At 45.8% G+C, this 12,361-nt stretch overlaps 2 protein-coding genes across 2 annotated transcripts in view; one reads left to right on the forward strand and one right to left on the reverse strand.

Annotated features, from left to right (window-relative positions):
• Positions 1-4,503, forward strand: part of LOC109879830 (kinesin-like protein KIFC3) — a 35,695-nt gene extending 31,192 nt beyond the window's left edge. Inside the window, exons 18-20 of the mRNA XM_031816401.1 lie at positions 55-184; positions 483-712; positions 962-4,503. Coding sequence (XP_031672261.1) covers positions 55-184; positions 483-712; positions 962-1,093 — 492 coding nt within the window. The 3' untranslated portion in view covers positions 1,094-4,503. The remainder of the gene's footprint in view (positions 1-54; positions 185-482; positions 713-961) is intronic.
• Positions 4,504-4,553: 50 nt separating this feature from the next.
• The window catches only part of LOC116352797 (coiled-coil domain-containing protein 12), a 28,825-nt gene continuing 21,017 nt past the window's right edge, over positions 4,554-12,361 (reverse strand). Inside the window, exons 3-7 of the mRNA XM_031816400.1 lie at positions 8,017-8,096; positions 6,395-6,456; positions 6,237-6,271; positions 6,050-6,126; positions 4,554-5,068 (exon numbers count right to left, since the gene is read on the reverse strand). Coding sequence (XP_031672260.1) covers positions 4,986-5,068; positions 6,050-6,126; positions 6,237-6,271; positions 6,395-6,456; positions 8,017-8,096 — 337 coding nt within the window. The 3' untranslated portion in view covers positions 4,554-4,985. The remainder of the gene's footprint in view (positions 5,069-6,049; positions 6,127-6,236; positions 6,272-6,394; positions 6,457-8,016; positions 8,097-12,361) is intronic.

Consider the following 12,361-nt stretch of genomic DNA (forward strand, 5'->3'; position numbering starts at 1 on the left):
AGTTTCCTATAATTCTATATGACATTTCCATGAAATCTGTCACTTCCTGTGTAGCTTCTGGCGCAGGCGCGTCGTAACAGGATCACCTTCGGGACCCAGATGAACCAGCACAGCTCTCGTTCTCATGCCCTCCTCATGATCACTGTGCTGGGGACTGACCTGGCCAGCGGGGCCAAGACCACAGGTACGTCACACCTTAGAGACGGGACACACAGTGCCAACTAACCGTTAGAAGCACCAGGTGGCTGCCCTATTGCCTGTGATCAGAACAGCGGCTGTCATTTTCTGTTCATCACGCGATTCTACATGCTGAATCACCACCGTTCATCGACACCCGCTGCTTTTCAGCGTTCGTCGGCGATGTGTGTTTCGTCCGGGTTGCACTAGTCATTTGGCAAGTGGGCCGGTTCCAAATATTGACACGATTCAAGGGACCAGAAAATGTTATGTTAACGGGTGATTATGTTTTGTGACATCTGCAGGCAAGTTGAACCTGGTGGACCTGGCTGGCTCTGAGAGGGTCTGGAAGTCAGGAGCTGAGGGAGAGAGGCTGAAGGAGGCCCAGAACATCAACCGCTCCCTGCTGGCTCTGGGGGACGTTATCCAGGCTCTGAGGGGGAAGGAGAAACACATCCCCTTCAGAAACAGTCGCCTCACATACCTGCTGCAGGACTCACTGGGCAAGGGCAACAAGACGGCCATGGTGGTGCAGGTAGGGACTCAGGACAGTACAGTACGTCTGATACACACAGATTATATCCATCTATATGTATACTCATAGGGCTGGCTGGCATTCTGAATGGAGAAGTCCATACTGTATTTAGCCTACACATTACAAGACAACTAGGCTAAGGTGGTGCAGCCTGGCTTACACAACATACAGTACACTATATCAAACACACTGATTATACTGTCATATCTGTCTGGAAGTGTCCTCTCTGATGCTCTGGTCCTCCTCCAGGTGTCTGCTCTGGAGAGTAACGTGGGAGAGACCATGTGTTCTCTGAAGTTTGCTGAGAGGGTTTGTAAGGTGGAGCTGGGGCCTGCGGCCAGGAAGATACAGAGAGGAGGGGGAAGCCATCAGTGTGACTAGAACTCCCCTTCCTGAAGTCATCCAACTTCCTGTTCCCATGGACGACCAGGACTCCAGGGTCTCAACAGACACGCAGCCAACCAAATACATCAACAAGCAATAACAACAACAAACAACCCCCTCTGCCCAGTCAGCCAGTCAGTCTATCAGTTCACCAGTCAGTCTATCAGTTCACCAGTCAGCCAGCCAGTCAGTCAGCCAGTCAGTCTATCAGTTCACCAGTCAGCCAGTCAGTCTATCAGTTCACCAGTCAGCCAGTCAGTCTATCAGTTCACCAGTCAGCCAGTCAGTCTATCAGTTCACCAGTCAGCCTATCAGTTCACCAGTCAGCCAGTCAGCCAGCCAGTCAGTCAAACTATCAGTCTGTTTGTCAGTCAGTCAGTATAAAAGCTACCAGGTGTGTATTCAGTGAGATTAAATATTGAGAATATTGCAGATTCTCTAGTCTACCGATCATAATGTCTGTTCATGTCATGCACAGGAGGTTGGTGGCACCTTAATTGGGGAGAACACATGGTTTCCAGGTGTTTGATGCCATTCCATTCGCTCCGTTTCGGACCTTATTATGAGCCGTCCTCCCCTCAGCAGCCTCCTGTGATGTCATGTCTGTTGAACGTTCTGTAACGTTACATCCTCCTGAACAGACCCCAGCTGTAACGTTACATCCTCCTGAACAGACCCCAGCTGTAACGTTACACTCTCCTGAACAGACCCCAGCTGTAACGTTACATCCTCCTGAACAGACCCCAGCTGTAACGTTACATCCTCCTGAACAGACCCCAGCTGTAACGTTACATCCTCCTGAACAGACCCCAGCTGTAACGTTACATCCTCCTGAACAGACCCCAGCTGTAACGTTACACTCTCCTGAACAGACCCCAGCTGTAACGTTACACTCTCCTGAACAGACCCCAGCTGTAACGTTACACCCTCCTGAACAGACCCCAGCTGTAACGTTACACTCTCCTGAACAGACCCCAGCTGTAACGTTACATCCTCCTGAACAGACCCCAGCTGTAACGTTACACTCTCCTGAACAGACCCCAGCTGTAACGTTACACCCTCCTGAACAGACCCCAGCTGAGTCTAAAATTATCCTGATAAAGAAGGGCTATGACTTGAGGTCTCCGTGACAACGTCATCAGGATAACAGATAAGATTGAAGGGATAGGATGTCTCTACTGTCTCCCGTCTGCTCCTGTTCAGATAAGAAGTCTCTACGGTCTCCTGTCTGCTCCTGTTCAGATAAGAAGTCTCTACGGTCTCCTGTCTGCTCCTGTTCAGATAAGAAGTCTCTACGGTCTCCTGTCTGCTCCTGTTCAGATAAGAAGTCTCTACGGTCTCCTGTCTGCTTCTGTTCAGATAAGAAGTCTCTACGGTCTCCTGTCTGCTTCTGTTCAGATAAGAAGTCTCTACTGTCTCCTGTCTGCTCCTGTTCAGATAAGAAGTCTCTACTGTCTCCTGTCTGCTCCTGTTCAGATAAGAAGTCTCTACGGTCTCCTCTCTGCTGCTGTTCAGATAAGAAGTCTCTACGGTCTCCTGTCTGCTGCTGTTCAGATAAGAAGTCTCTACGGTCTCCTGTCTGCTGCTGTTCAGAAAAGGCCCGTGTCATCAGCTCATCTGCATGATGCACCAACCAGTATGACATCATCATCAACAACACACTAACCCGAGTGCCAAGACAACCTCTACCTTTGAAACGTCCTACTAGAACCACAACTAAACAAAAAATGCTGTTTCCTTTGACTGAATTGCCATGAGTTCTTCATCAGGGGTTGTATGTTTCAAGCATCTCAGAATATGAGTGTTGGTCTAGGATCAGGAAGTCCCTGTAGTTATTATAACCGTCTTCATTATGACCTGAGAGGCAAAACTGATCCTAGATCAGCACTTCTACTCAGAGACATTTTGGGAATACAGGCCTTGAATGCTATTTCCACCATCACAATGCTTAGAGATGTTGCACCTTAATGAAATATGTTCTCTAAGAGAGGAGTGTCACAGTAGATACACATCTGTGCTGTTCTATTCTTACAGTATTAATTATCAAGCTATATCTTCTATATGATAACACGTGAGCTTCTTTGATTCCAATATAGACATGGCCTATCTTAAAAAGGTACTGTAGTGTGTAGGATCAATCTGAGTTTTGTGTAAGTGATGGATTGGGCTGTACTAGCTCTGGTCCAGGGTGTTAGTACAGCTACCTTCAGGTAGTCTCTGGTCCAGGGTGTTAGTACAGCTACCTTCAGGTAGTCTCTGGTCCAGGGTGTTAGTACAGCTACCTTCAGGTAGTCTCTGGTCCAGAGTGTTAGTGTGGCCTGCTGAAGTCTCAGCAGGGGGCATGTTACCTCCATGGACCAGAGTGAAGGCTATACCAACTTTCAATGATGACCTATATCACAAAATGTGTCATTATTGTGAAGTTGGAAAAAGCGGTTTGTGGGTGTTATCGTATCTCTCTCATACGGCCTAATTCACTGGCTTTCAGTGAAGTGAGCAATTACCTCTTTGCGTCCCAAATGTTACCCTGTTCCCTATATAGTACCCTACTTCTGACCAGAACCCTATGGGCCCAGGGGTGCTATTTGGAACGCAGACGGAGAGTGAAGTAGGTAGCTAGCCCTGTGTGACAATATGATAAATAACAAAGTGCTGTTATAATATGTGCAATGCAGATGTAGGATGTTAGATCACCCTGTTGCAGGAGAACCATCCTGCAATGCAGATGTAGGATGTTAGATCACCCTGTTGCAGGAGAACCATCCTGCAATGCAGATGTAGGATCTTAGATCACCCTGTTGCAGGAGAACCATCCTGCAATGCAGATGTAGGATCTTAGATCACCCTGTTGCAAGAGAACCATCCTGCAACGTAGGAAACATAAAACTTGTAATGTATTTGTCATTTCCATTCATGACTTGATTTTCCATTATGAGCAATGTAATCAACCCTTACAAAAAAAAAGTCCATTAATTATAATCCACCGAATAATTCACATCTCCTGTTGCTACAGGATTATTTTCCTGCTGTAGCAACCTGGCTCAAATTAAGATCCTACATCTGTAGCCTCCTTTGATAGAGAAACTTGGTGTGTTTCGGGGACTGGTGGGAAGCACTTTGTGCTTTTCAGGCCAATTTAGGTGCTTTAGATGTATAATTACTGAAATATCATCATACCAAAAATGTCTTTGTTCATTGTAGTCTGTTTTCCATCGTAGTTGAACCCGACAGTAAACTGTTGGGTTAATAGTATATTTTATGTCAATAGAGTAGCAATGCATTTCCTGTTGCAGTAACTTATTATACAAGTGGATTAGGGTCACTTTACAATCTGATTGGTTAAGGATCAGTTTTCAGCTGATTTTCAAAATAAATTTGGAATGAAAATAAAATGTGGGGGAACTCCTTCTGTGTTGTCTATTTTATAGTCTCAACAGAAAAGGTCACAAGACACAAATGTTAGAAAAATCATTTTACTGGAAAAATATAATTAAAAAGACACATGAATAACAGACGATCCTTACAACAGCTGTATCCAACAGTCCCCAATGATCCTCTAGCTAGCACTACACTGACAAAGTCTGGTCGGACTTTCACACAGGCTCTGCATCCCAAATGGCACCCTACTCCCTATCTAGCACGCTACTTGTCAAAAGTAGTGATCTATATAGGGAATAGGATGTCATTTGTGACGCGTACTAGGACTAGAGTTCAGAGGTCATCAAGATGACACATCTAACTGGCATATTCACACTCCCCAGTAGCTTTAACAGCTACGGAAACCAAAAGCCTCCGATTCCCACAATAAACATTCATCTGAACAGAACAGGAACCGACACATTGGTAGGGTCAGACCCAGGGTCGCGTGGTGTGTCTCTGGATTAAGGGGTCAGTCTGAGTCCCCCTCTGCTGTGACCCCTATGGCTCCTACAGCTCCAGCCAGCTCCTCCTCGCTGCCTTTCAGACGATCACCTGGACACACACACATATCTATACTTCAGAAAAGGGTGTTGCACAAAATACAAACGAGCTGATATTGGCGTAGAGGAGACATAACTGTAGTGCCCAAGCTGCTGTCACCATGTATTCTTCATTGTCTTTAGCTCCTACCATGTTTATCATTTCACAACAAAACACCTGGAACGGCCCATTTTAGACCGTTTACAGCCCCTCCAGACTGAATCTATCCCTTGGTGCTTTCTGATGGAATATGTGGGCCGAAGCCAAATCTATTCTGAGAATGTAGATCACAGGAAGAGTAGAGGAATCACGTCAAGCCTCCCTGAACTCTGGAATCCACAGAGCAATTAGTCTGATACAGTGAGTAACTCCATGTTCAGACCAGTCATATATAGTCTGATACAGTCACTAACTCCATGTTCAGACCAGTCATATATAGTCTGATATAGTCACTAACTCCATGTTCAGACCAGTCATATATAGTCTGATACAGTCAGACCAGTCATATATAGTCTGATACAGTCACTAACTCCATGTTCAGACCAGTCATATATAGTCTGATACAGTCAGACCAGTCATATATAGTCTGATATAGTCACTAACTCCATGTTCAGACCAGTCATATATAGTCTGATACAGTCAGACCAGTCATATATAGTCTGATACAGTCAGACCAGTCATATATAGTGTGATACAGTCACTAACTCCATGTTCAGACCAGTCATATATATAGTCTGATACAGTCAGACCAGTCATATATAGTCTGATACAGTCAGACCAGTCATATATAGTCTGATACAGTCACTAACTCCATGTTCAGACCAGTCATATATAGTCTGATACAGTCACTAACTCCATGTTCAGACCAGTCATATATAGTCTGATACAGTCAGACCAGTCATATATAGTCTGATACAGTCACTAACTCCATGTTCAGACCAGTCATATCTGGTCCCAGCATAACATCCACTGTATTTAATACAATAAACTCACGGATAAGTTCAGCGATGGCCTTCTGTGTTCTCCTCTCCAGCTTCTCCAGCTTCTTCGCCACGTCTCGTTTCAAATCCCTTCAATCAGAAACAGGATATTAGACCACAACAACAAGGCATACGGAAATTAACCAAGAATTAGACTTTGTTCTACTATGAAGTATAACTTCTTAGTGAAAATGTCTTACCAGTCAGGCTTCCTGGGGGCTAGGTTGGCCAAATCCTACGGAGGAAATATGATCACATGGTGGAAACTTAACATGAACACTAATCAAAACAGTAGACTATCTACTAACTTATCACAGAGGGCTTTGGATATCTGAACTATTTAAAGATCACTACTTACCACTTCTTCAATGACTGACTCTGGTTTCGCTGCATCTAGCTGCTCCTTCACTTTCTCCTCCACTGGAACAACACAAAGCATGTCTTATGTACAGCTGCATCCTGTAGTAGTTACAGCACCAGTCAAAGGTTTGGACACAGCTACTCATTCAAGGGTTTCTCTTTATTTTTTACTATTTTATACATTGTAGAATAATAGTGAAGACATTAAAACTATGAAATTACACATATGGAATCATGTAGTAACCAAAAAAGTGTTAAACAAATCTAAATATATTTAAAAAATGTTAGGTTCTTCAAAGTAGCCACCTTTTGCCTTGATGACAGCTTTGCATACTCTTGGTATTCTCTCAACCATCTTCACCAGGAATGCTTTTCCAACAGTCTTGAAGGAGTTCCCACATATGCTGAGCACTTGTTGGATGCTTTTCCTTCACTCTGCGGTCCAACTCATCCCAAACCATCTCAATTGGGTTGAGGTCGGGTGATTGTGGAGGTCAGGTCATCTGATGCAGCACTACATCACTCTCTTTCTTGGTCAAATAGCCCTTACACAGCCTAGAGGTGTGTTGGGTCATTGTCCTGTCGAAAAACAAATGATATTCCCCACTAAGCCCAAACCAGATGGGATGGCGTATCGCTGCAGAATGCTGTTGTAGCCATGCTGGTTAAATGTGCCTTGAATTCAAAATAAATCCCAGACAGTGTCACCAACAAAGCACCCCCACACCTCCTCCTCCATGCTTCACGGTGGAAACCACACATGCGGAGATCATCCGTTCACCTACTCTGCGTCTCACAACGACACGGCGGTTGGAACCAAAAATGTCAAATTTGGACTCATCAGACCAAAGGGCAGATTTCCACCGGTCAAACATCCATTGCTCATGTTTCTTGGCCCAAGCAAGTCTCTTCTTATTGTTGTCCTTTAGTACTGGTTTCTTTGCAGCAATTCGACCATGAAGGCCTGATTCACACAGTCTCCTCTGAACACTTAATGTTGAGATGTGTCTGTTACTTGAACTCTGAAACATTTAATTGGGCTGCAATTTCTGAGGCTAGTAACTTATCCTCTGCAGCAGAGGTAACTCTGGGTCTTCCTTTCCTGTGACGGTCCTCATGAGAGACAGTTTCATCATAGCACTTGATTGTCATTTCTCTTTGCTTATTTGAGTTGTTCTTGTCATAATATTGACTTGGTCTTTTACCAAATAGGGCCATCTTCTGTATACCACCCAACCTTGTCAAAACACAACTGAATGTCTCAAACACACTAAGAAGGAAAGAAAACCCACAACTTAACAAGGCACACCTGTTAATTGAAACTGGCTCTTCAGTGCCAAGAGTGTTCAAAGCTGTCATCAAGGCAAAGTGTGGCTACTTCGAATAATCTCAAATATAACATATATTTTCATTTGTTTAACACTTTTTTGGTTACTACATGATTCCGTAGGTGTTATTTTAAAGTTTTGTAGTATTCACTATAAATGTACAAATAAAGAAAGATGAGTAGGTGTGTCCAAACTTTTGACTGGTACTGTATGTACTCAACATTTTCACCACAGCAGTGCCTTCCCCAAGCTATTCTCTGGAGATAACTCCTCATCACTTCCGATGTCTCACCTGAAACAGGTTTGGCCTTGGGCACCTGTCTCTCCTTCAGCTCTTCATCCTCTGGGGTGTAGTTCCTCAGCTTCAGCTCTCTACTCAACACAAAACCTGGCTTTAGTGCTGTGCATTGCTTTATACCCATAAGCTATACCATAAGCAAGTGTGTGAGAGAGAGAGTATGGTAAAGCACCAGGTGGTGGCAGTGTAGCCACATGTATTAGGTCCTACTGCAGAACCAGCTGAGGAGAGGAGACAGCCTACAGGTCTAAACCACATGTATTAGGTCCTACTGCAGAACCAGCTGAGGGACCTGAGGAGAGGAGACAGTCTACAGGCCTAAACCACATGTATTAGGTCCTACTGCAGAACCAGCTAAGGAGAGGAGACAGTCTACAGGCCTAAACCACATGTATTAGGTCCTACTACAGAACCAGCTGAGGAGAGGAGACAGTCTACAGGCCTAAACCACATGTATTAGGTCCTACTACGGAACCAGCTGAGGGACCTGAGGAGAGGAGACAGTCTACAGGCCTAAACCACGTGTATTAGGTCCTACTGCAGAACCAGCTGAGGAGAGGAGACAGTCTACAGGCCTAAACCAGACACAGCTACAGTTCGTCATCTCTGGAGGTTACTAGACCAGTCAGGGAATAAGGCCTCCCTTTATTCTGCTGAACACATCTCATTAGGATTCTCCATCTGCTCAATGGGTCGGTCTCCAGCACAGCAGATAACAGCTGAGGAGAGAGCTGGTGTCCCACATGCAACGATAGATTCTCATCTATCATCAAGGGCCCTCTTGGTGGAATTCTTAGTGAGCTTGGATGACATCTGTGTAAGATAGACGGTTTGAGCCCAAAGACAGGAGAAAACCTAACCTTCAATGTATGCATCCCAAATCACCCTATTCTCTATATAGGGCCCTGGTCAAGAGTAGTGCACTATATAGGGAATAGTGCACTATTGAGAACACAGCCTGAGAACATGACTTTGAATAGGGATTCCTCCTGAGGGAGTGAACAGTGATCGGAGCATGGATCAGTGTTGAAAGGGGATACCTAGTCATTTGTACAACTGAAATGTGTCTTCTGCATTTAACCCAACCCCTCTGAATCAGAGAGGTGCAGGGGGCTGCCTTAAATCGACATCCACGTCTTCGGCGCCAGGGGAACAGTGGGTTACCTGCCTTGTTCAGGGTCAGAACAACAGATTTGAACCTCGTCAGCTCTGGGATTCGATCCAGCAACCTTTCGGTTACTGGCCCATCGCTCTAACCACTAGTTGAGATATAGGCTATAAGGTAGCTGGAGGAGACAGCAGAGAGTCTGTTGGGGATAAGTCTGGGTGTTGAGATGTTGGCTAGGTTAGCGGGAAGAGACAGCAGAGAGCCTGTTGGGGATAGGTCTGGTTGTTGAGATGTAGGCTAGGTTAGCTGGAGGAGATAGCAGAGAGCCTGTTGGGGATAGGTCTGGGTGTTGAGATATAGGCTAGGTTAGCTGGAGACAGCAGAGAGCCTGTTGGGGATAGGTCTGGGTGTTGAGATGTAGGCTAGGTTAGCTGGAGGAGACAGGGATAGGTCTGGGTGTTGAGATGTAGGCTAGGTTAGCTGGAGACAGCAGAGAGCCTGTTGGGGATAGGTCTGGGTGTTGAGATGTAGGCTAGGTTAGCTGGAGGAGACAGCAGAGAGCCTGTTGGGGATAGGTCTGGGTGTTGAGATGTAGGCTAGGTTAGCTGGAGGAGACAGCAGAGAGCCTGTTGGGGATAGGTCTGGGTGTTGAGATGTAGGCTAGGTTAGCTGGAGGAGACAGCAGAGAGCCTGTTGGGGGTAGGTCTGGGTGTTGAGATGTTGGCTAGGTTAGCTGGAGGAGACAGCAGAGAGCCTGTTGGGGATAGGTCTGGGTGTTGAGATGTTGGCTAGGTTAGCGGGAGGAGACAGCAGAGAGTCTGTTGGGGATAGGTCTGGGTGTTGAGATGTAGGCTAGGTTAGCTGGAGGAGACAGCAGAGAGCCTGTTGGGGATAGGTCTGGGTGTTGAGATGTTGGCTAGGTTAGCGGGAGGAGACAGCAGAGAGTCTGTTGGGGATAGGTCTGGGTGTTGAGATGTAGGCTAGGTTAGCTGGAGGAGACAGCAGAGAGCCTGTTGGGGATAGGTCTGGGTGTTGAGATGTTGGCTAGGTTAGCGGGAGGAGACAGCAGAGAGTCTGTTGGGGATAGGTCTGGGTGTTGAGATGTAGGCTAGGTTAGCTGGAGGAGACAGGGATAGGTCTGGGTGTTGAGATGTAGGCTAGGTTAGCTGGAGACAGCAGAGAGCCTGTTGGGGATAGGTCTGGGTGTTGAGATATAGGCTAGGTTAGCTGGAGACAGCAGAGAGTCTGTTGGGGATAGGTCTGGGTGTTGAGATGTAGGCTAGGTTAGCTGGAGGAGACAGCAGACAGCCTGTTGGGGATAGGTCTGGGTGTTGAGATATAGGCTAGGTTAGCTGGAGACAGCAGAGAGTCTGTTGGGGATAGGTCTGGGTGTTGAGATGTAGGCTAGGTTAGCTGGAGGAGACAGCAGAGAGCCTGTTGGGGGTGAGGCATCTATCAGAGCTAGTAGTCAACCAACAGGCAGGTCAATACTTGTGTGGATCCAGGCTGGAATGCTGACATACTCTGGTCCACCACAGCTCAAAGCAGTCAGCTCAGAGATACAGTGCATTCGAAATGTATTCAGAGCCCTTGACATTTTCCACATTGTGTTACGTTACAGCTTTATTCACAAATGGATTAAATAATTGTTTTCCCTCATCAACCTAAACACAATTCCCCGTAATGACAAAGCGAAAACAGGTTCGCAAATGTATTAAGAATTAAAAACAGAAATACCTTATGTAAGTATTCAGAACCTTTGCTGTTAAACTCTAAATTGATCTCAGGTGCATCCTGTTTCCATTGATCATCCTCCAGATGTTTCTACAACTTGATTGGAGTCCACCTGTGGTAAATTCAACTGATTGGACATGGAAGGGAACACACGTGTCTTTATAAGGTCCCACAGTTGACAGTGCATGTCAGAGCAAAAACCAAGCCATGAGGTCGATGGAATTGTCCATAGAGCTCCGAGACAGGATTGTGTCGAGGCACAGATCTGGGGAAGGGTACAAAAACATTTCTGCAGCATTGAAGGTCCCCAAGAACACACTGACCTCCATCATTCTTAAAAATTGAAGAAGTTTGGAATCACCAAGACTCTTCCTAGAGCTGGCCGCCTGGCCAAATAGAGCAATCAGGGGAGAAGGGCCTTGGTCAGGGAGGTGACCAAGAACCTGATGGTCACTCTGACAGAGCTCCAGAGTTCCTCTGTGAAGATGGGAGAACCTTCCAGAAGGACAACCATGTCTGCAGCACTCCACCAATCAGGTATTTATGGTAGAGTGACCAGACAGAAGCCACTCCTTAGTAAAAGGCACATGACAGCCCGCTTGGAGTTTGCCAAAAGGCACCTAAAGGACTCTCAGACCATGAGAAACGAGATTGCCTGAATGCCAAGCGTCACTTCTGGAGGAAACCTGGCACCATCCCTACGGTGAAGCATGGTGGTGGCAGTATCATGATGTGGGGATGTTTTTCAGCGGCAGGGACTGGAAGACTAGTCAGGATCGAGGGAAAGATGAACAGAGCAAAGTACAGAGAGATTCTTGATGAAAACCTGCTGGAGAGCACTCAGGACCCCAGACTGGGGCGAAGGTTCACCTTCCAACAGGACAACAAAGGAGTGGCTTGGGGACAAGTCTCTGAATGTTCTTGAGTCGCCCAGCCAGAGACCAGACTTGAACCTGATCGAACATCTCTGGAGAGACCTGAAAATAGCTGTGCAGCGACGCTCCTCATCCAACCTGACAGAGCTTGATAGGATCTGCAGAGAAGAATAGGAGAAACTCCCCAAATACAGGCGTGTTAAGCTTGTAGCATCATATCCAAGAAGACTTGAGGCTGTAATCTCTGCCAAAGGTGCTTCAACAAAGTACTGAGTAAAGGGTCTGAACACTTATGTAAAATGTGATATTTCCATTTTTAATTTTTAAGAAACTTACCAACATTACTACAAACCTGTTTTTGCCTTGTCATTATGGGGTATTGTGTGTTGATAAATTGGTATATTACATTTGTTTAAAAAAAAAGCTGTAATGTAATAAAATGTGGAACAAGTCAAGGCAATAAACAGAACGGAACTGTTCACAATCAATCAGCCTACATGAAAGCAACAGGAAGACTTTGAGGACAACCACGTTTGCTGCATCACAACCATCTTGGTCTTTGATACCGCTGTTCTGCAATCTGAGCTCCCATGCAATTTTAATAACTACATGGCTGGTCACA

This window comes from Oncorhynchus kisutch, unplaced genomic scaffold, assembly GCF_002021735.2.
Source record: "Oncorhynchus kisutch isolate 150728-3 unplaced genomic scaffold, Okis_V2 scaffold787, whole genome shotgun sequence".
In the NCBI taxonomy this organism is placed as follows: domain Eukaryota; kingdom Metazoa; phylum Chordata; class Actinopteri; order Salmoniformes; family Salmonidae; genus Oncorhynchus; species Oncorhynchus kisutch.